This window comes from Bos indicus, chromosome 13, assembly GCF_029378745.1.
Source record: "Bos indicus isolate NIAB-ARS_2022 breed Sahiwal x Tharparkar chromosome 13, NIAB-ARS_B.indTharparkar_mat_pri_1.0, whole genome shotgun sequence".
In the NCBI taxonomy this organism is placed as follows: Eukaryota; Metazoa; Chordata; class Mammalia; order Artiodactyla; family Bovidae; genus Bos; species Bos indicus.
In genome coordinates, this window is record NC_091772.1 from 20,901,364 (window position 1) to 20,926,322 (window position 24,959).

Genomic DNA, 24,959 nt, shown 5'->3' on the forward strand with positions numbered 1-24,959 from the left:
CAAATGCAGTTGTATTGTTTACATTTTTCAAATGGATCTCCTGAAATGTCTCCCTTTTTCCTTTTCTTTGCAGGTGAGGGGATATTTCAAGGGAATATAATTAGAATTGTTCCAATAATTCATTTACTCTCGTTATTGTGATTGAATTTTCTCAAATTGTATTGTTGGGGGAAATGAAGCATTTGTATATTTTCATTGTCTAGTTGCTGTGAAATTAGTGCAAGGACCTCCAGTTGAAGAACCATTGATTAGATGCTTTTATCGTTACTAGAATTATGACTTTTAGTCACCAAATACTTCCATGGTCTCCAAATCTATTCATACTGTTCTGTCTTTTTATATTTTTTCTCCCCTAGCCTGGAACATATTATTATAAAATTTTCTTGCATAATATCAACTGATCTACAGCTCTAGTATTCCCTTGGTGTTTTGGTTTCCACATGTGATTTTAAAAGTACTTTTTGCTTATCAAGTATTTTTGAGAGTATCAAGTATTTTTGAGAGTATCAACTATTGTTGAGAGTGAACCAGACACTGTGTAAGAGATGAAATAGTCATGGCCCCAAAGATAAAACATTACCATTTGGCAGTATTTCATCCTGTTGTTCTTCCTTATATAAATATGTAGTTATATAATCAATTCAGTTCAGTCACTCAGTCATGTCTGACTCTTTGCAACCCCATGGACTGTAGCATGCTAGGCCTCCCTGTCCATCACCAACACCCGGAGTTTACTCAGACTCAAGTTCATTGCCATCCAGCCATCTCATCCTCTGTCGTTCCCTTCTCCTCCCTCCCGCCATCTTTCCCAGCATCAGGGTCTTTTCCAATGAGTCAGTTCTTCGCATCAGGTGGCCAAAGTATTGGAGCTTCAGCATCAATCCTTCCAATGAATATTCAGGACTGATTTTGTTTAGGATGGACTGGTTGGATCTCCTTTCTCTCCAAGAGACTCTCAAGAGTCTTCTCCAGCACCACAGTTCAAAAGCATCAATTCTTCAGCGCTCAGCTTTCTTTATAGTCCAACTCTGACATCCATACATGACTACTGGAAAAACCATAGCTTTGGCTAGATGGACCTTTGTTGGCAAAGTAACGTCTCTGCTTTTTAATACAGTCCTAGTTTTTAGTATTTCCTCTTATAGTTAGTAATCTTTATATATTATTTAAAATTTTTTCTCAGTCCCATATCATGAAGATATTCTTACATATCCTAGATAAGATTTATTGTTTTACTTTTCACATTTCAGGTATATTCTTCCTGTAATTTATTATTTTTGAATGCTGTGAAATAGGGGTCAAAGTTCCTCATAGGACTACATAATTTGTTCAATCCACATTGAAAAGATTGTCCTTTCCTTCACTGCTCTGAAGAACTAAGATTTTCATAAATCAGATGTACAAATATGTATAGAATTTTAAGACTTTTTAATCCATTTCTCTGGCCCATTTTTCTGTCTTTACTCCAGTACAACTCTATCTTGATTATTTTACCTTTATAATGAATCTTGATATCTGATCAAGTAAATTCTTCAACTTTGCTTTCCTTTGTGATAAAATGGCTATTCTTAGTTCTTTGGATATCTGTATTAAGCTTACAGTCAGTTTGCCAATTTGGGGGAAAAAAGTCTACTGAAATGGAGCTGAATTTCAGTGAATCCTGAACCACTGAATAATTCATGTATTCATCTTTGTTCTCAGCATCTGTGGGATCCTGGGATATTAAGCACACACAAGGAAAAAAGCTGGAACTGTTTAGTCATTGACACACAATGCTGACAATTTAAAGTGATAATCCTGCCTCTTAAAAATAATCTTAATTCATAACCTGTGTAGTTCATAGGACACTAAACTCTTTATTCCATTAGCAGCAATTAGTGACATAAACATAATCACAAATCACAACTCCCACTTATTAAATATATTAGATGGGCCAGGTACTGTGTTAGAGGTTCCACTTATTTCTAATTCCTGTTAATAACATGGAGCTATCCTATTTTATAAACGAAGAAAGCAGTAGGTTCAGAGAGGTTAAATAACTTGCCTAAAGTGCCATCTAGTAAATGCTGTGGCCAGGGCTCAGCCCTGTCATGCATCTTGTCCACAGTCACATTCCCACTGCTGGACAAATAAGACTCGAAAGACTGACTCAGTAAACATGTGACTGGATGAACACTTTCCTCTTTGTCTCCATCTATTTTCTATTAATGTTTCATATTACTTTCCTCTGGAAGTTATACAGTTTTCCAAATGGTTTTAATAAGTAGCAAGTTTAAACTCTATGGTACTCGTGTCTCATGTGGTGAAAAAGTGCTGTGAAAGCTAATTAATCAAAGAAGTGAAAGAATACCTGAATTTTCAGCAATCACTTCCTTATTTAATATTTCAAAAAGCTCTGTGTTGCATAGCATGTCTTATCTCTTTTTTGAATTGATAATTAAAATAAGGGTATAAACTCTATCCTTTATGGCAAGATTACACTGATATTTGTTTCCATCATTAGTTTCCCTCTCCTGTATGAAATTCAGAGAGAAAAGACACACATTAAAAATTATCTACCAATTTATTAAAATATGTTTAAGTAAAACTGACTTAATAGAGAAAATAAATTTGAACCTGGAAGACTTTAGACCAGTTAATAGAACCCCAGGACAGTTCATTTCTCTTTTTCATGCTTTAATGATTTATATTTATAGTTACATTTTTTGTGCCTCTTCTAAATGTTTTCAGTGTTTCAAAGTCTCATTTTACCCACATAAAAATAAGCTCTACAAAACTGATCAGAGTATTGGCAGTACTGTTGTAATAAAAAAAAGATCAAGTCATTACATGTTAGATTTGGTAATTTTAGCCTTTACCGTAATTTTTGCACATTGTACCAATGCTACATAGATTAAAAATTAAAATAGAAGAATGTCTATGCTGAAGGTTATGAGTCGTCATTATGCTAAACAGCATGTTATATTCTTAGGACAAATTACAGAACTGTAATGTATGATCAATGACAAACTGTATTTATGAGTTTTTTCTTCGTTTTTATCTGATAAACACATCCTTCTTTCCCTAGAAATACCGCAGACGGCTGGTACCTGTATGCTGATAGTTCCAATGGAAATTTTGGTGACATAGCTGATATCCTTACTCCTGTCATTTCACGCACGGGACCAAAATGTACCTTGGTGTTCTGGACTCATATGAATGGTGCCACAGTTGGTTCTCTCCAGGTACTGCTTAGGCAACGGCATTTTCCAAATTTGCTCTATAAAAGTTCATACTATGCAATTTAGTGTTATTAAAATATATCGTGTGCTAATAAATGAGAAATGGACAATTACCAACAATTATCAACTGGTTTCAAAACATTATGACTGAAAAAATTTAGAATTGGACCTGAATGTCTAATAGAATTTTTTTAACTACCCTATTTATGATTATGGTCTATTTTAGGTCATTTTATTTTCTCTTCTATTTTTTTTCAAATGTATTTGACATATAAAAGTGTGTCAAGACCATTTATAAACATATAAAGTTTGTTTCACAACTCAAGTAGCCAGTTGACCTCATGTTTGGTTTTTTTTTTAATTTATTGAGGTATAGTTTATAATGTTGTATATGATTATGGAATTTATTCTGAGGCTACAGCTTCTGTGTGATACTGTTTTACGCTTGAAACATGTCATATAGGTTTCAGAGTCAATATTCTGTGAATAACACAACAAATGAATATAAACACTTGGGTGATATTTGGATGTGCATTCTTGTTATCTTTGATGTAGTGGTGCTACATTCTCCAATAGTCTCTTTCAAACTGTTTCTTGGTTTAAAAATATGTATATGTGTATATATATATATATATATATGTATGTATTAAACTGTTTGAAACTCACAAAAGGTTGCAAGAATCTCACAGGCAACTCTAATGTATCTTTCACTCAGAGATTCTTTTTCTTGTCCACTATCCCAATAGAATCTTTTGTAGGAAAATTTTAATTCAATATAATTATTTATCACACTCCATTGTTATCTCTTTCTAGTATCTTTTTTAAAAATTAATTTTTTTTTTGACTGCGCTGGGTGTTCAGGGCGGTGCGCTGGCTTTTCTCCCGTTGCGGTGAGCCAGGGTTGTTCTCTAGTTGCGGTGCGCAGGCTTCTCGTGGTGGCTTCTCTTGGGCGCAGGCCCAAGGCATCGCAGGCTTCAGTGGTTGTGGCCTGTGGGCTCAGCAGTGGCGGCTTGCAGCCTCTAGAGTGCAGACTGAGTAGTTGTGCTGCACAGGCTTACTTGCTCCTTGACATGTGGGATCTTCCTGGACCAAGGATTGAACCCATGTCCCCTGTATTGTCAGGAGGACTCCCAACCACTGGACCACCAGGGAAGCCCTATATTTAGTATATTTGCAAAGAGGTGACACTTGGGTTACCTGCTTTCTTTTTCCCAACAAGTAGAGAGAAATACACTGCAGATCACCTGCTTATCCATTTCTTTTCAGCTAGCTTGATGTAATTTTAGTATTATTCTAGGATTTTTCTGGCAATATTAAGTATTATATCCCCCAAAATTAGATAAACATATCTTATATGTAAAATGCTTTAATTGGAAATATGTTAAATTTATAAATCAATTTTGGAATAGTTTTATTTATTATAGGTGAGACTTTCCACCAAAAACAGTTAAAGACTAAACCTGTTTGTGTATATGTATGTGTGCATATAATAACCTGAAAACATCCAAGTAGGCTTGTAGATTGAAGTTATAATTTACCTCTGTGTTACACTGATTCTTTAAAAATTGTTTTAGAGAAAACAATCAATACAACTGACTACAGGGTTTCCATCAGAAAAATGAGAATTATTTAGTGGGTGTATTTTGTGGTTGAGATTAATTGTCTGAAATAGGCTTTCATATTTTTTAATATGAGTTTACATTAGTAGATGAAAAATTAAAAACAGCCTTAAATTTTATAAGCAATTAATTATCAAATAATTACAGTGGTAATACATACAATCCATATTTTTGTGCATGGCTGAATAAAAGGACATTAAATGTTGGTACTGTGTTATATGAACACAGTTTTATTTAGTGATTTGTATGTACAGCAATATTCATACAAAGAAGACCTATTTCCTATATACTCATTTTCAGTTCAGTTCAGTCGCTCAGTCGTGTCTGACTCTTTGCAACCCCATGAATCGCAGCATGCCAGGCCTCCCTGTCTATCACCATCTCCCAGAGTTCACTCAGACTCACTTCCGTTGAGTCAGTGATGCCATCCAGCCATCTCATCCTCTGTCGTCCCCTTCTCCTCCTGCCCCCAATCCCTCCCAGCATCAGAGTCTTTTCCAATGAGTCAACTCTTCGCATGAGGTGGCCAAAGTACTGGAGTTTCAGCTTTAGCATCATTCCTTCCAAAGAATACCCAGGACTGATATCCTTTAGAATGGACTGGTTGGATCTCCTTGCAGTCCAAGGGACTCTCAAGAGTCTTCTCCAACACCACAGTTCAAAAGCATCAATTCTCAGTGCTCAGCCTTCTTCACAGTCCAACTCTCACATCCATACATGACCACTGGAAAAACCATAGCCTTGACTCATATAGTATCCTTCAAAAATGATTTTTTACATTTTTTAGAAATTCTGTTTTCTTGACTTTAATATGTTTAAAATTCAACTTGAATTTTATGGACCAAGAATTTAGTGGTATTTTTGCTAGCTGCATACTAATTTTTATATGACTCTGAAAACTCTAACTTTGTAAAAATAACCATTTCTATTTAACATCTTTAAAAACCAATGACGAAAGCATTCAAAATTAACTTCACTCTCAAAAACCAAAACCTTTCCACACCTTTATGTGAATAATAATTCCATTGTACATATTTGTATTGTTAAAAAGTAATGTCGTGATATAATTAAATACATCATCTAATTCAGTTATTTTAAAACGTGAAACTATTCTTCTCAGTTACTCCCTTGATGGCTCTTTTTGTGTCATCTAAATGAAGAGCCATGATTATTTATCTGCTGAGTCTCAATTTGCCTTTAGAATGAGGGCCTAGTAGTACTCGTGTGAATGTTCTAAGTCGCTTCAGTTGTGCCTGACTCTTTACAGCACTATGGACCGTAGCCCACCAGGCTCCTCTGTCCATGGAATTCTCCAGGCAAGAATACTGGAGTGGGTTGCCATGCCCTCCTCCAGGGCATCTTCCTGACCCAGGGATCGAACCCATGTCTCTTAAGTCTCTTGCATGTTCTTTACCACTAGTGCCACTTGGGAAGCCACCCCCTCCCCCGCCCCAGTAGTACTGGTGAGAGTTCATTGGGTGGGGAACTCTTAATGGCTTAGATAAGAAGATGCCTGCTTATATCACCCATACGTGCTGTTGGAATTGAATTGGCTTCTGTTGTAATTTCACCATCCCCACTGAACACAAGGTCATTCTCAAAACTATGTTTCAGTAAATAATCCTGTGCTTTTCATGTGACTACATGAATGTTATTCAGTATTGAAACTTCAAGTTGTTTCTGCTGTCAGATTTTAAAAGATAAAGTAGTTAAGAATTCTTAATTAAATGGTGCCCAGATACCTTCAGACTTGACTGACAGATATTCATGCACGACTTTATTACACAGAGCTAGTAAGGTACCCTGGGGGACTCAGTGCTGTTCTAGAAAACAAAGATATCTAATGAAAATTGTCTGAGCTTTTCTCTCAGGGATTCATGTTGACATTAAAATTAAAAGAAATACTGGGAAAATTCTACATGTTTAAAATGTATCAAGGCACAATGTTTCAATACTTCTTACTTGATTTATCTCTGCAGGTACTCAGCAAGAAAGACAATGTTACTTCTAAATTGTGGGCTCAAAGTGGACAGCAAGGTGCACAGTGGAAAAAAGTGGAGCTGTTTTTAGGTGTTCATTCCCATATACAGGTTTGTAATCCAAGTTAAGATGATGATTGAGTTTTGTTGATTTTTTTCTTTATTTCCTCTACCCCTGTCTTCTGGCCTCTCATTCCCATTCTGGTATGTTACATGAATGCGTACCACTCCATATAGCATTTTCCATAAGGAATTTACAGTTCCGGACTGCCCTAATTTTGTTCCTAATCAGACAACCATATTTCTAGGAATATTTAATTTTAGTGACAACCATCATGCCTCCACAGTCTCATACACCACTCTATTTTGCAAATAGATTCTCAGAGACTGTAGAGTAATTACCTTCATTTATTTCAAACCTGATTAAACAGACCTTTGAAAGTACACTGCATTGTTGAACATTATTAGAGAAAACAGGTTTACATGACTGAAAAATATTTGGGGAAGCACAAAATTGTGTGATGCTGTATTTGTCTTCATGTAAAATACAATAATATTAGGATAAGACCTAAAAGTAAAGGAAAAGAATGAATGATACCTAGATTAAAACATTTAACCCAAAAGTAATTATGTGACAAGATATTTAATGTGAATTTTATTTTTTATGGATTATGTGGCAAAAAAGAGCTCCTAGGATGTGTGATTTTTGCTTTTGGAGGTTTGTCTTGTCTGACATGAAGGGATATTTACTGGATGATAATGCTTAACTGTTAAGATTTAGAATGGATATGGGAAAGTGAGAATCCAGAGCCATTTATGTCATTTTTTCTCAGTTTTAACTGCACAAGCCTGAATTCTTTGAATTTACAGCATGTATCTATAGATGGTATACTATCTTTGCTAATGATCGCAATTCCAGTCCTCTATATAACAGCTGCTGCTGCTGCTGCTGCTAAGTTGCTTCAGTCATGTCCAACTCTGTGCGACCCCATAGACAGCCTCCCACCAGGCTCCCCCGTCCCTGGGATTCTCCAGGCAAGAACACTGGAGTGGGTTGCCATTTCCTTCTCCAATGCATGAAACTGAAAAGTGAAAGTGAAGTCGCCCAGTCGAGTCCGACTCTTTGCGACCCCATGGACTGCAGCCTACCAGGCTCCTCCGTCCATGGGATTTTCCAGGCAAGAGTACTGGAGTGGGGTGCCATTGCCTTCTCCACTGTATAACAGCAAATGTAGTCAAATCAGCTGTGAATATTCAGTAACTGTATCTGCAGTCATGTGCCATATCTGATAGATCAGCCCATGTCAACTCCAATGGAAGCACAGGCTAGATACAGCTCTTGTAAGGCACTGATATTTGTAACTTCCCTGGTTGTTCAAGGGTTAAGACCTCGTCTTCTAATGCAGGTGGTGTGGTCTCAATCCCTGGTAGGGGAGCTAAGATCCCGCATGCCTCCTGGCCAGAAAGCCAAACACAAAACAGAAGCAGTATTGTAAAAAAAATTCAATAAAGACTTAAAGAAAAGGTAACATTTTAAAATAAATAAATAAAGGCATTGATTCAGCATTATCCCCAATTTCTTAGAATGTTAGGTATAATAAATCTATCTTGCTGGAACCTAGTTTTCTGAAGGGTCATTTGTAGATAATTTAGGAAATGAACGAGAAATAAGTTCAACTTGAGAATAAGAAAGATTGGACAACAATATAGTGGCCTTGCACTGTGTGAAATTTATTATTAAAGGATTCTACCTGTTTAACCCTCAAGACCTTTTAACAGAGGCAAGAAGGATCATCAGCAAGAACATGTAGAAGGTTCAGCTGCTGCCAGGCGTCAGCTTCCACTTCAGGCAGTGGATTCTTAACTATTCTGTGCAAGTAGAATATTTGCATAGTAAAATCTTGTTCAAAACAACATTAAGAGGGTTTTAAGCAGAGGAATCAATTATTAATTTAGTCTTTCTGAAATTTAATGTTTCATATATGGAATTTGCAGAGGAATATGCTCATGTTGTTTGAATCTTAAGATGAAATTTTAATGGTTTGTTAATATTTGATATTTAATATGATTCATTCCTTTAATAAAAGCATATTAAGAACCTACTATGTGCAGGAAAGCACATTACTATGCACTGGAGAAATAGTAATGGAGCATATATATTATCTACTGTTCTTCCAGTTTTATATTATCATTCTCTTTAGCATCAGAAACATGAGTGCCTTTAACCTTTGAGTAGAAGTATATAGTATTTTTAGAAATTATATACTGAGTCAGCACTGGGTCATTTTCAAAGTTATATTTGAGAACCACAATTTAATCATAATCTTTAATTATAATAATTTTATAACTAGAGCAATCATGTACATAGCACTTACTAACTGCTAAGTACTCTTCTATGAATAAAAATTTTATTCCTGTAATGTTATAAGGGACTTATATTATTATCTCCATTTTATAGATTAGAATACAGAGATACTTAAAAGTTGGGTAACTTGCCCTATTTATATAACTACACAAAGGCAGTGATAGGCTTTAAGTACAGGCAGGTCAAGTGCAAGTCCATAATACAGATGCCATGCTTTATTGCTTCCTATGTTTTATAAAATAATTGCTCCAACTTTTATTGTACTAAAAAAATATGCTTGTGCTTTTAAAAATGTTTAATGACATTCAGTATTAAAGTCTATCAATCTTAACCAACATTGTGTGGAATGTTGACACGTAAGTGATATTTTGACCATTGGATTATGGCAGAGTACCTAAGGTTGTATCTATAGGATGACAAATAAATGAATATTGAGATACTTTAATTATAAAATTTCTTAATCAGAAGCAATGCATTATATATTTAAGAGTTCAGATAATCCAGTAATTGAATATCTGTTTCAGTTTGTGTATCCATTTGTCTTGGACTTAATTTTTCTTATAAAAAAGTTATCTTTATAATTCTAATTTTACCTCTTCTTAATCACAGCCAAGCTCTTAATATATCTTACAAATTTATTTTTCTTTTCCAGTACAACTGCTATGAAAAAAAATAATTTTTTCCTTTTATGTAAATTTGATACATGAATTTATTGTACACAAAAATGTATATTTTTTATAACGTAAAAGATGTGAATTTTCAGTTATTATCTTAAAAGGAAAACACCTAGGTTTTTCATATAGTAGTATAAAAATATATCATATCTTAAGGAAAAACTAAAAATAGTTGTTTAGATTTGGTAAAAAGATGTTTGAGAGTTTGATGACAATAAATAGGTATTTCATATTAACTCATCTCTAATTGTCCCAAGTTTGCTTTAAAATATATGACTATCTCCTATTAACACACAAATACATATTTAGCTTGCAGACAAATTTAATAGAAACTATCTGAATTAGTTTCACTTAGAAAACTTTAGTGAGTACTGTTATTCTATTTTCCATCATTTCTATCAAAATCCATAGAAGTGACATCTCACTGACCAACAGTGACACCCTTGAGAATTTTGCTCATCACATCTTTTAATCAAAGACAAATCACAATTACGTCAAGTCCAAAGAGGTGGCCAATTTTTTAAAAATTCATAGTTTTGAGGTTTGGTATGTTTTTGATAAACACTAGTTGAATAGATCAGAAAAATGGTAAGAAGTGGATAAAATTTAAAAAAAAGAAAGGATGCTTGTATCTTCTGTCTCTAGGTACATTCTGTCACCTGGTGGGCCTCCTACTTCTATGTTTGTTGAGGCTCTCAAGCGCCCAGGTCTTGTTTTGGCCCTGAGGTTTGCAGAGGCAGCAGTGATAGGTGGCTCCTGCCAGTTTCTCAGGCCCCATCTTCAAAAATCTAGACAAGAGGCACTAGGGTTGCTGCTCACACGTTATGTGTTGAGTCTGCTACAGATCTTCAGTGTCCCTCCAACTTCCTGGGTCAGTTTCGTCATACGGATTGCAGGGTCATTTTTATCAGATTCAAGCCCTATGTTCTGTACTGTATTTACTGTTTGTCCCAGGTTTTGAATTCTATTTTTAAATTTTTAAACAATTTTTATTGGAGTGCATTGCGTTACAACGTTGTGTTAGTTTCTACCATAAAACAAAGTGAATCAGCTATATATATATATATATATATATATATATATATTCCCTCAGTTTCGGATTTTCTTCCCGTTTAGGTCATCACAGAGTGTTGAGTAGAATTCCCTGTGCTATACGGTAGATTCACATTAGTTATCTATTTTATACATAGTATCAAAAGTGTGTCCAAGCTGAGGTGGCTCAGTGGTAAAAACTCTGCCTGCCAGTGCAGGAGACGTGGGTTTGACCCCTGGGTTGGGAAGATCACCTGGAGAAGGAAAAGGCTACCCATTCCAGTATTCCTGCCTGAGAACTCCCATGGACAGAGAAGCCTGGAGGGCTACAGTCCACGGGGTAGCAAAACAGTCGACATGACTTAGCAACGAAACAACAGCATCGATAGTCTATGTACGTTTATCCCAGTCTCCCAAGTTTTAAATTCTTGATGAATGAGTCTACTGATGTTTTTTTCAGTGGTTTTATTTTTTTCTTTTAAAGATTGTCTTCAGGGCAAAACGTGGTATCAGTTACATAGGAGATGTAGCAGTGGATGATATTTCCTTTCAAGATTGTTCCCCACTTCTAAGCGCAGACAGAACATGTACTGCTCAAGAATTCACGTGCGCTAACAAGCACTGCATTGCCAAGGACAAGCTATGTGATTTTGTGAATGACTGTGCTGATAATTCAGATGAGACTCCTTTCATCTGTGGTGAGTGCACATGTTCTGTTTCCTTCCTGTCATCTGTATCTCTACCGCTTCCCTCCCTGCGATGGGTTCATTGATGAAAAATACAGAGTGTATATAATTGGAGAAGCCTAGGCAAGTAAGGTAGTTTAACCATTCAAATACATTTTAATGATTCTAAATGCAATACTTAATTTACTTAAGTCATTTAAAAACATGTCATTTGAAACTAATCAGCGACTTTGTGTTTGTGTGTGAAGAATTGGAGGTTAACTGGAAAATAGATGTCTTCAAAGACAAACTGAATTGAAACATGTATTTTCTACATAAAATAAATTTTGGAGGAGAAGACAAGCCAAACATCCATCAAAGCCAACTTGTGCGGGTTGACAAGCCTTGATGCTTTGATGTATTTCAGGGAATTGTCATTCCCTTGAGTCAATTATGATCTGGGAGAAGTGGATTAAAACAAAATCAATATCCAGATAATGTATAAAATTATCTCCTAAGGGAAATATATATCAGCTGTGTAATATTGTTATAAGCTGTGTAGTATTGTTATAACTTGTAATAAACAGCACCTATTAAACCATCCTTAGTTAAATGGGCCATATGTGCTCATCCAGGGAAGTCCGTGAAATTGTCAAAATGAAGGTTAATTATTCCACTAAGACAAATTATTCCACTATTACTAGTAATAATTTCAGGGCTAGTGTGTTTCAGTTTGATCTTTTTTATTTTTTGCCTCTTGAAACCAAATCTGGAATCACAAGAACAACTTCAGTATAATAAGAGCTCATGTTTATATACAACTTTCAACATTTAAAGCCCTTTTATCTATTAATCTCCAATTGATCGTCACAGAAACCCGTGGGGTGGGGGGGGAAAGATATTAATTATTAGTGATTTCCATGGATAAAGCTGCTGACAAGAATGGCTGAGATTAGGTCAAATTTCATAAAATTGGCACTGGCAGAGTTGATCCAAGTTTCCAGATACTTTGGTTTATGATTCACTGCTTTGCCAAAGCTATAATACCATACCACCTCTATGTACAGCTGCATCTTAGGAAAACCAAAGATCTTATAGATGTAGAAATCTTGTTTCTATCCAATAACTGTTGCTTCAATTGTGGATTATGTCTTATAATATCCATTGTTACTAATATACAAACCAAGCAAAACTGTGTGGCTAATCTTACATTCTTAACTAATATTTATCTGTATCTTATGAATATTTTTGCTGCATATTTAGTCATTTTCTGCATCGAATGCTTTTCCGTTTTCTTCATTGTCATTTTCATATGAGTATCTCACAAATTTGTTAGGTTATCAGTCAAATAGAACAGATATTATGCTCTTGAATTTTATTTGCAATGTTGCCAATTTATATCTTTCCCAAGATATGATTTAATGCATTTTTTCAGTGTTTACAGTAACATTTTATTTCTGGCTGAATTTTACTCTTTGTGTTTAGATAATAATGTTATAAATATTTCTAAGTATCTTCTATCTGTGTTTGGAAGGGGATACTGATATACTGAGAGGGTCAGAGAAATGCATTGAAATTTGTTGTCTTGGTAGCTCTTTTGTATGGTAAACTAAAGACAAAAATCATTGTAAGCCTTTGGAGGAAAAGTTGTATCAGAAGGTGCTTTTTGGTGAGCCAATTTCCCAGTCTCTCTATGATTTGAATGGGCCATGATATCAGTAATACTGGAGTAGAAAGGTGAATTAGTTCCTGATATTACATAAGAAGAATATTTTTTAGCTCCTTAGAAAAAATAACCAAGTTACAGCAAACCTTAAAAAAAAAAATCCCACATTTCAATATTGGATCTTATTATATGAACTTGATTTATTTTTATATAGCACTGCTTATTTTATTATGTATTTAACAACTTCAATTGCATTCCTATATTGATGGTTTTAAATGTTTTAATTATAAGTGGCTAGAACCATATGAAGAATGAGTGCTAAGCCTCCATATACTGTAAACTTCGATGCTTTAATTGGTCCCAGAGGAATAGGAAGACAAGCTTTAAAACAATCACCATAGCAACTGATTTCAGAAGTTTGGCTGACAACCAACCAAGAATTTAGCCTGAAGTTTCATGATCTTTGGAACTTGTTTGTGCTTCTTTTGTTTCTTTTCTTTATTTACTTTTTGAGATGCTAAGTAAAGGCTGAACAAGTATCACAACTCTAATAAAACTTCTAGAATATCATTTGGTATAAATATACCACCTAGATATAGAAAAAAAATGAGCTATTTTTTAAAGACATAGACTATTTCCGACAGAGGAAAATAAAATAATCCTTTATACATCAAAGTATCTGTGGCTTTAATTTTCTGTAGAGCAGTATAGGCTCAGAAAGCAAAATTTGGCTGAAAGTTGAAATATAACTTTTTATTTTATGATATAAAATATTAGAAAATACAGGAAATAGTCAAAAAGAAAGTGATTTGTGTATCTGAGAAATCTGAAATCTTAAACATTTTTTTCCCATTGGTGTAGAGGCTCCTTAGAAAACTGTCATGTTTTTGTTTTCCTATATATTCCAATTAGCATATTTATTGTTGGTACGCAACCAAGAGTATCTCAGGGAAACTCAAAATAATTTAATTCTGAACTGTGATTAGCAAAGATACAGGATATTTGACCAGCATAATTATTTAATAATCTGAACTTAATGGGCACTTGTATTAATAATCTGTATTTCTCAACTGCAGACATCTATTTCAAGTACATACAAAATTATTAAACACTAAATATCAGTAATTTTAAGTGGATTAAAGTGACATGGATTGATCCTTTAATTAGTCTGGAATTCAGTTCTAAGGCAAAAACAAGAAAAATCCTTGTTACTTAGAAGAAAGACATGTTTAATAACCCATGGCTCCCCCCAAAAAATTACAGTAAAAGCTAGAATATGTTTGAAATAAATAACAACAATAATGTAATAAAAAACCTGTCGTATTTAGATAAGAAAGTGCTTAGTGAAAATTTTATGTACTTAAATTCTTACATTAGAAATTAGCTTGCAATGCAAATTAATGGAATAGAACACAAATGTCAGATAGAGAGAATTTAGAAAGACTGATAACATTTCCAAGACTCCATCAAGAATGAGCAAGAGAAGTAGAGAAGACAAAAGTCACACAGAACGTGTGTCTGTATATTACAGAGTGTGGCAGAAGGTGGAAAACGATATACTTTGTATGAGAAACTATAGGGTAAATTAAAGGAGATAAAAAATGGAGAGAAAATTGCAATATTAGGGAGCTTAGTATAGGTACAGAAAATAAAAAGGGGAAGAAAACCTTTTTTCCTTGTAATGAGAACTCTGAGGATCTAATCTCTTTTTTTCAAATATACCATACAACAGTGCTAGCTATAGTCATCATGTTGGTGTTACAGCCCTAGTGTTTATCTTATGACCCAAAGGTGATCAGGGGCTTAACTGATACTTATTCCCCTTCCCCCCCTTTTTAAAGTTATCGCCATCCTTAAGTGTATGAAGCAGACTCTTATTGTGGTTTTGATTTGTCCTTCCCTAATTACTAACAGTCTTAATCATCTTTTCTTGTGTTTAATGGCTATTTGCATGTCTTCTTTGGATAAATGTCTATTGAAGTCCTTTGTGCTTTTCTTTATAGGATTGTGTACTTTTTCATTGTTGAGTGTATATTCTGGATATTAAGCCATTATTGAATATATGATTTGCAAATATTTTTTCTCATTCTGTAGGCTGTCTTTTAAAATTTTCAATAGAATTTATTTTTAAAGGACTTGTATTTTCACAGCAAAACTAACTCCCATACATGCACAGCCTCCCTTTGACTAACATGTTGCCTACCAGAGGGTTGATTTGTTACACTGGAGTTGTCATTATCACCACAGTCCATAGTTACATTAGGGTTCCCTCTTGGTGAAAGAATACCAACTGTTAGACACTTGGTGATAAACAGTAAATCAAACTCTTATACTCAGTTAGTTAATAGTAGCCTTACTAAATTCATTACCAATATTTTTAAACACATTTTTTATTATTGGATGCAATGTTTTTAAAAATATTTTTAATATTACATTTATGTGCAGTATATATGTGTGTGTGTATATATATATATATATATATATATATAAAATATTTAACACTGCTGAAAATTTCCCTAAACTCAGTTACTCAAATTTTGGTCCACAAATAGCATTTTTATTAGAATTCAGGCTCCACCACAGACTTATAGATTATAAACTGCATTTTAACAAATATGTATGTATATATACACACTAAAATTCGAGAAAGACTCATTTAAACAGACAAACATTTGAAAAAGTTTTCTGGTGAGGAGAGAGCTATGATTTTATTTTTTATTGACATATACAAATATATCAATGGCAACCCACTCCAGTACTCTTGCCTGGAAAATCCCATGGACGGAGGAGCCTGGTGGGCTGCAGTCGATGGGGTCGTGAAGAGTCGGACACGACTGAGCGACTTCCCTTTCACTTTTCACTTTCACGCATTGGAGAAGGAAATGGCAACCCACTCCAGTGTTCTTGCCTGGAGAATCCCAGGGGCGGGGGAGCCTGGTGGGCTGCCATCTATGGGGTCGCACAGAGTCAGACACGACTGAAGCGACTTAGCAGCACAGATATATTAGGATTTGTATATGGGCAATAATTAATGTTTTAAATATTGAAAGTGATTCTGTATATTTTAATGAATTTAATTGATTCATTCATACTCTAGTCAAGATTTAACGGCTGTACATATATTTAATTGCCTGATATAATTTATTGATGATTTGAAGAAATTTTAAAGAATAAACATTTGTGTATTTATTCAGAAATATTTATCGAGTATCTATCATGTGTGAGGGTTTCTTCTAGCTATTTGGATTAATGCTATGAACAGTACAGACAAACTTCCTGCTCTCATGAAGCTTCCATTATGGATGGTGGTAGTGTAGGTGGTCACAGACAAACAGAGTAAGTAAAATAACACAGTAAAATAAGGATAAGTGCTCTGGCAAAAAAGTAAAATGGGGAAAAAGGAGAAAGAAAATGCTTGTAGTGATGGTTACAGTTTTAAACAGGGCCATCAGAGAAGTTCTCACTGAGAAACTGACATTTAAATAAAGAATGAAAAAACAGTGGGTTTGAGCCGAGTGATATTTGTTGTATTTGAATGATTTCTTTTTAATTAAAGAATATTTTAAAAGCCAGCAATAACCAAAACACAGCCCTTTCTGTATCATTGCCACATCACTAACAATTTCCTTTGGTTTCTGTGAATGTATAACTGTAATTCCCCTAAAGGGTTATCCTTCATTTGAGTTGACTCATTTATGTCCTGAATGTCCTTTCTCATTTGTTATAGCAGAATTCTTTCTCTTTTTAAGTAAACTGATGAATGTTGGAGGGAGAAGGGGCTACTGTTTGATGCTATGATATCTATATCTATATCTATATATCTATATCTATATATATATCTAATGTTTTACTCACTGTAAGGTTATATTAGGGCTTCCTTGGTGGCTAGATGATAAAGAATCTGCCTGCAATGTAGGAGACCTGGGTTCAAACCCTGGGTTGGGAAGAAGCCCTGGAGAAAGGAATAGCGACACATTCCAGTATTCTTGCCTGGAGAATTCCATGGACAGAGATGCCTGGTGAGCTACAGTCCATGGGGTCACAGAGAGTCAGTCATGACTGAATGATTCACACATACACACAAGGTTATATTATGAATGTTACGTGTCCATCAATATCCAGTGCTTCACCTAAAACTTTTGAGCATTTCAGAATTTGTGCTCAGTTGCGCCCAAAGTGAATTTAAAGGCGTAGACTGCCTTTATGAGAGTGCAGCAGTGTCCACCGTCATGGGCACTGAAAACCACTGACCTAGCCTTGCATACTGGGCATTTCCTTTTAATTTATTTATTTGGTAAACACTGGGCATCTCTAACATTAATATAAGTGACCTGGAGTGAAAACAAAGAAAAATAAGATGCTACATGAAGAATTGTTGAGCTTCTTGTCTAGCTAGAGAAATAGTTGCCTAAACATTCACAGTGTGAATGGGCATTAGAGTAAGTACAAAGCATTTTTGAATGGATAAAAGTGGGAGAGAATATATAAATATATAAATTATATATTTATATATAATAAATATAAATATATACTCCCAACATGAACTTTCATAAACTTTACATCACCTTGAAAACAACTGGTATATTTTCAGAGACTTTATTCATCATGCACGATGAATAGCTTTTGCTTTCTTTGGGAGATTATGTTAGAAAGTAGGTCTGGTATCATAATGCTAATAAACCAGACCTTCTGTGAAGGATCAGCTATCTTAAGCTTCAGGAGTTCATTATTTGCAGGCTGTAGTCAAGTGACTGGAGCTCAGGAAGCTTTCATTGTCTTTCCAAAATTACTGACACTGATCCCCACTCACACCAACAGTTTTGTAAGTGACATGCATTAGAATAATATTTTCCAATTATGAAATCAGGTAGTCATCAATTCAGTCACTCAGTCATGTCCGACTCTTTGCAACCCCATAAACTGCAGCACACCAGGGCTCCCAGTCCATCAACAACTCCCAGAGTTCACCCAAACTCATGTCCATTGAGTTGGTGATGCCATCCAGCCATCTCATCCTCTGTCGTCCCCTTCTCCTCCTGCTCCCAATCCCTCCCAGCATCAGAGTCTTTTCCAATAAGTCAACTCTTCGATTGAAGTGGCCAAAGTACTGGAGTTTCAGCTTTAGCATCATTCCTTCCAAAGAATACCCAGGACTGATATCCTTTAGAATGGACTGGTTGGATCTCCTTGCAGTCCAAGGGACTCTCAAGAGTCTTCTCCAACACCACAGCTCAAAAGCATCAATTCTTTGGCGATCAGCTTTCTTCACAGTCCAACTCTCACATCCAGACATGACCACTGGGAAAAACCATAGCCTTGACTATACAGACCTTTGTTGGCAAAGTAATGTCTCTGCTTTTCAATATGTGATCTAGGTTGGTCATAACGTTCCTTCCAAGGAGTAAACGTCTTTTAATTTCATGGCTGCAGTCACCATCTGCAGTGATTTTGGAGCCCAGAAAAATAAAGTCTGACACTGTTTCCACTGTTTCCCCATCTATTTCTCATGAAGTAATGGGACCAGATGCCATGATCTTCGTTTTCTGAATGTTGAGCTTTAAGCCAACTTTTTCCCTCTCCACTTTCACTTTCATCAAGAGGCTTTTTAGTTCCTCTTCACTTTCTGCCATAAGGGTGGTGTCATCTGCATATCTGAGGTGATTGATATTTCTCCCAGCAATCTTGATTCCAGCTTGTGCTTCTTCCAGCCCAGCGTTTCTCATGATGTACTCTGCATATAAGTTAAATAAGCAGGGTGACAATATACAGCCTTGACGTACTCTTTTTCCTATTTGGAACCAGTCTGTTGTTCCATGTCCAGTTCTAACTGTTGCTTCCTGACCTGCATATAGGTTTCTCAAGAGGCAGGTCAGGTGGTCTGGTATTCCCATCTCTTTCAAAATTTTCCACAGTTGATTGTGATCCACACAGTCAAAGGCTTTGGCATAGTCAATAAAGCAGAAATAGATGGTTTTCTGGAATTCTCTTGCTTTTTTGATGATCCAGCAGATGTTAGCAATTTGATCTCTGGTTCCTCTGCCTTTTCTAAAACCAGCTTGAACATCTGGAAGTTCACGGATCATGTATTGCTGAAGCCTGGCTTGGAGAATTTTGAGCATTGCTTTACTAGCATGTGAGATGAGTGCAATTGTGTGATAGTTTGAGCATTCTTTGGCATTGCCTTTCTTTGAGATTGGAATGAAAACTGACCTTTTCCAGTCCTATGGCCACTGCTGAGTTTTCCAGATTTGCTGGCATATTGAGTGCAGCACTTTCACAGCATCATCTTTCAGGATTAGAAATAGCTCAACTGGAATTCCATCACCTCCACTAGCTTTGTTCATAGTGATGCTTTCTAAGGCCCACTTGACTTCACATTCCAGGATGTCTGCCTCTAGGTGAGTGATCACACCATCGTGATTATCTGGATCATGAAGATCTTTTTTGTACAGTTCTTCTGTGTATTCTTGCCACCTCTTCTTAATATCTTCTGCTTCTGTTAGGTCCATACCATTTCTGTCCTTTGTCAAGCCCAACTTTGCATGAAATGTTCCCTTGGTATCTCTAATTTTCTTGAAGAGATCTCTAGTCTTTCCCATTCTGTTTTCCTCTATTTCTTTGCATTGATTGCTGAGGAAGGCTTTCTTATCTCTCCTTGTTATTCTTTGGAACTCTGCATTCAGATGCTTATATCTTTCCTTTTCTCCTTTGCTTTTCACTTCTCTTCTTTTCACAGCTATTTGTAAGGCCTCCCCAGACAGCCATTTTGCTTTTTTGCATTTCTTTTCCATGGGGATGGTCTTGATCCCTGTCTCCTGTACAATGTCACGAACCTCCGTCCATAGTTCATCAGGCACTCTATCTATAGATCTAGTCCCTTAAATCTATTTCTCACTTTTTCTGTATAATCATAAGGGATTTGATTTAGGTCATACCTGAATGCTCTAGTGGTTTTCCCTACTTTCTTCAATTTAAGTCTGAATTTGGCAAAAAGGAGTTTATGTCTGAGCCACAGTCAGCTCCTGGTCTTGTTTTTGCTGACTGTATAGAGCTTCTCCATCTTTGGCTGAAAAGAATATAATCAATCTGATTTCAGTGTTGACCATCTGGTGATGTCCATGTATAGAGTCTTCTCTTGTGTTGTTGAAAGAGGGTGTTTGCTATAACCAATGCATTCTCTTGGCAAAACTCTGTTAGCCTTTGCCCTGTTTCATTCTGTATTCCAAGTCCAAATTTGCCTGTTACCCCAGGTGTTTCTTGACTTCCTACTCTTGCATTCCAGTCCCCTATAATGAAAGGACATCTTTTTTGGGTGTTAGTTCTAAAAGGTCTTGTAGGTCTTCATAGAACCATTCTACATCAGCTTCTTCAGTGTTACTGGTTGGGGCATAGATTTGGATTACTGTGATGTTGAATGGTTTGCCCTGGAAATGAACAGAGATCATTCTGTCATTTTCGAGATTGCATCCAAGTGCTGCATTTCAGAGAAGACAAACTTCTATGTGAGGGGTTTCTCTGGATCCTGCAGTGTGAATTTTCAAAAAGCTGATACTATAAACAGAATTTTTCCAAATATCTTATGCCTCCAATTTTTTTAGTATGGAAACCAAATATGCTGTTTGTAGAACAATTGTTTTGTGTCTGTGAAACAGTTTGAAAAGTATTTGTAGAATTTATTACCTTTATTTTAACAAAATAAGGCAATAGAAAGGATATTGTATCACAATTTCTTATTGATACAGCTCAATAATGATTGACACATGTCATTAACTTTTTGAAATTTAAACTTTGAAATACTAATGAATTAATAGGAAAAGTTACGTAGGTATTATAGAGAAATTCTGTTAGCCTTCATGCAGTTTCCCTCAGTGGTTAGAGTTTATGTAACATATAGCATCAAGACTAGGAAACTGACATTGGTTTAATAGGTAAGTATAGTTCTCTGGCTTTTTATTATTTGTGGAAATTCCTGTAATCATCCATGCAATTAAATTTTTCCATCTCCTCAAAATTCTCCCCTGAGCTCCTCCTTTACAGTTGTATGTACTCCTTCCATTCCGATCCTGGGCAACCACTGCTTTGTTCTCTGCCGCATAGTTTGTCATTTTGAGAAAGTTATGCAAATGTGTAAATATACCATGTGACCTTTGGAGACTGTTTTTTTATTTCATTCAGCAGAATCCCCTTGAGAGCCATCCAGGTTGCTTGTGTTTGTGTGTTCCTTTTTATTGCTGCCTCACGTTCCACTGTGTGGAATGTACATAGCCCCACACGGTACCGTTTTCCGGAGCAGCTGTGCCGTTTTACGTAACCACCAGCAATGTGGGAGAGATCCGGTCGGTCTACATTGTTGTGAGCATTTGGTATTGTAACTATTTTACTTTTATTTTTTGCTCTTCCTATTGGTATGGGTTGTCTCATCAGGATATTTGCATTTTCCCTAGTAGCTTGTAGTGTTAAACATCTTCTCACATGTTTCTCTGTCATCTTTCTGTTGTCTTTGGTGAAGTGTTTCTTCATGTCTTTTTCGCCCATTTTCTAAGCAGATTTTTTTCAAACTGCTGAGTTTTCAGAGTTCTTCATATGTTACAGATATAAGTCCTTTGGCTGATATGAGTGGCACATTACACAGTGTGGCACTAAAGAGTAAGGAATTTTGTTTTGATGAAGTCCAATTTATTGATCTTTCACTTTTGGGATCATGCTTTTGATATGGTAAAAATAATTCACTGAGTTTTAGATTCCAGATTTTTTTTTTTTTCTTTTAAAAGTATAGTATTATATTGTACATTTAAATGTATGCTCCATTTTGTTAGTTTTTATAGAAGATGGGAGGTTTAGGGCACATTTTTAATTTTTTGTAAATAGTTATCCAGTTGCTTCATTAACAAAACTGACCTCCCTGCCTGTAACTGCATTTGCATATTTGTCAAATATTAGTTGGTTGTACTTGTGTGAAGCTATTTTTGGGTTCTGTATTCTGCTCCATTTATCCATATGTCTGCTCCTTCATCAATGCCACATGGTCTTAGGAACTAAAACTTTATCATAAATCCTGAAATTAGGTGGAGCAAGTCCTTCTATGTTATTTTTCTTTTTCAACTAAATAGCGTCAGTTATTCCAGTTTCTTTGCCCAGGCTTTTGCATTTTTAAAAAAATCATCTATATAGCTATCAAAAGTGAAATAATTTTGATAAGAATTTTATTAAACACATATATCAGTTTGGAGAAATAAGACTTTTAATAGGATGAGTGTTCCAATCCATGAGCTGTTTGTCTCTCCGTTATTAAGACTTAGATTTCTTTCACCCATGTTTTGTGGTTTTTAGCTTGTAAGTCCTAAAAATATTTTATAAGATTTGTACCTAAGTGTTTCACTTTTAAAGGATTGCAAATAAAATTATATTTTAAAGTTTTATTTTTACCTATTCATTGATGGTATATAAAGTTCAGTTAATTTATACAGTTAATATTGTATGTATTGATCATATAGATTAATAGATTATGTATCCTTCACACTTGTTGTTCAGTCGCTTAGTATCTGATTCTTTGCCACCGCATGGAATGTAGCACACAAGGCTTCTCTGTTCTCCACTATTTCCCAAGTTTGCTACATTCATGTGCATTGACTAGGTGATGCTATCTGACCATCTCATCCTCTGCCCTCCTCTACACCCTTTGCCTTCAATCTTTCCCAGCATCAGGGGCTTTTCCAATGAGTCGGCTCTTCACATCACATGGCCAAAGTATTGGTGCTTAAGCATCAGTCCTTCCAATGAATATTCAGTATTGATTTCCTGTAGGATTGACTGGTTTGATCTCCTTGCAGCCCAAGGGCCTCTCAAGAGTCTTCTCTAACACCACAACATGAAAGCATCAGTTTTTCGGTGCTCAGCCTTTTTTATGGTCCAACTCTCACATCCATACATGACTACTGGGAAAACCATAGCTTTGACTACTCAGACCTTTGTCAGCAAAGTGGTGTATTTGATTTTTAATATGCTGTCTAGATTTGTCATAGCTTTCCTTCCAATGAGCAGGCATCTTTTAATTTCATGGCTGAATGAAACTTCATATGTATTTCTGCTAAAATGCATAATCTGAATCTAATCACCAGGATTCCTCAGACAAACCCAAATTCAAGTACTTGCTAAAATAACTGGCCTGGCCTCATGGAACATATCCAGGCAAAGAAAGAGAAAGGATGAAAAACTCATAGATAAGAAAATAAAATTCACACAACTAATACAATGTGTGATCTAACTTGGATTAGATTTTGAACCAAGGAGAAAGATAACTATAAAGGACTTAGGCAGAATAATTGACAAATTGAAATATGAACTGTGTATTAGATATTAGTATTAATGTCACATTTTCTGGTTTTGTGATTTTTCTGTGGTTATGTAAGAAAACATCTTTGTTTACAAGAAAGACACATGAAAATATTGATAAAGTGATGCTATATCTCTAAGTTACTTTCAAATTTTTTTGAAAATTCTTATATAGATATGCATATGCATGTATCGGAGAAGACAATGGCAACCCACTCCAGTACTCTTGCCTGGAAAATCCCATGGATGGAGAAGCCTGGTAGGCAGTTCATGGGGTCGCTACAAGTCAGACACGACTGAGCGACTTCACTTTCACTTTTCAGTTTCATGCATTGGAGAAGGAAATGGCAACCCACTCAAATGTTCTTGCCTGGAGAATCCCAGGGACGGGGGAGCCTGGTGGACTGCCGTCTATGGGGTCGCACAGAGTCAGACACGACTGAAGCGACTTAGCAGCAGCAGCAGCAGCAGCAGCATGCATATATAGATAGAACAAATGGGGTAATGCAGATATATAAGAGTTAAGTTAAAGAGTAGACAGAAAATACTTATACAATTCTTATAACTTTTCTATAAGCTTGAAATTATTTCAAAATAAAATATTGCAAAGAATAACATCATATTAAGACAATCAAGAGAAAGAAATACTAACTTGGAAACAAAACCAATTCAAGTGATAAACTCAAGAATATGTAATTTTTAAAAGTAGACAAAACAGCAATTTTTTAATTTTAAAAAAGGAAAAACACATACAAATGTAGGTTTGCTTAAGGAAAATTAATAAGTATATGGAAACTAATAACTGTGCTAGTTTGAAAATGTCAGTGAAATGGTTAGTTTTTTCACAGAAAAATGACCAAAATCAAACTAATGAAGCAGAAAACCTGAATAGACCATTAACTATCAAATAAAGTTATCAACAAACGTCCTCCAATTTTGTCTCCTGGGATAGTTACTGCTGAGTTCTATCAGTTTTTAATGAATTGATAATGCCCAAAGAAACTATTCCAACCATATGAAATGATAGAATTTATTTTATGAAGCTAATATATTACTGATAATGAAGACTCCAGAAATTAGAAAAGAAAATTAAAGTTAAACCTCTTTGTGAATATAAATGTGCAAAACTTAAAACACCAGCAAACGAAATTCAGTACTGTAACAATCATATACTCTGAGATGAGAATCTTACATTTTAAAAATGTTTTAATGTAACAGACTATGAATGTAACCAAGTCACTAAAAACTGTCACAGTAAACTGATAGGTGCTGAAAATATTCTCTGAAATTTAACAACCATTTCTTATAATATATACAGAATGGTGTTACTTTAACAAGTTAAAAATGGTCTATCAAATTAAAGAAGGAAACAATGGAAATATTCCCAGTAAAATCAAGATCATGTC

General features: G+C 35.3%; 1 protein-coding gene across 1 annotated transcript in view; it reads left to right on the forward strand.

The window, feature by feature from the left end:
- Positions 1–24,959, forward strand: part of MALRD1 (MAM and LDL receptor class A domain containing 1) — a 553,710-nt gene that overhangs the window by 194,469 nt on the left and 334,282 nt on the right. Inside the window, exons 22-24 of the mRNA XM_019971898.2 lie at positions 3,068–3,224; positions 6,820–6,930; positions 11,375–11,588. Of these exons, the coding sequence (XP_019827457.2) occupies positions 3,068–3,224; positions 6,820–6,930; positions 11,375–11,588 (482 nt within the window). The remainder of the gene's footprint in view (positions 1–3,067; positions 3,225–6,819; positions 6,931–11,374; positions 11,589–24,959) is intronic.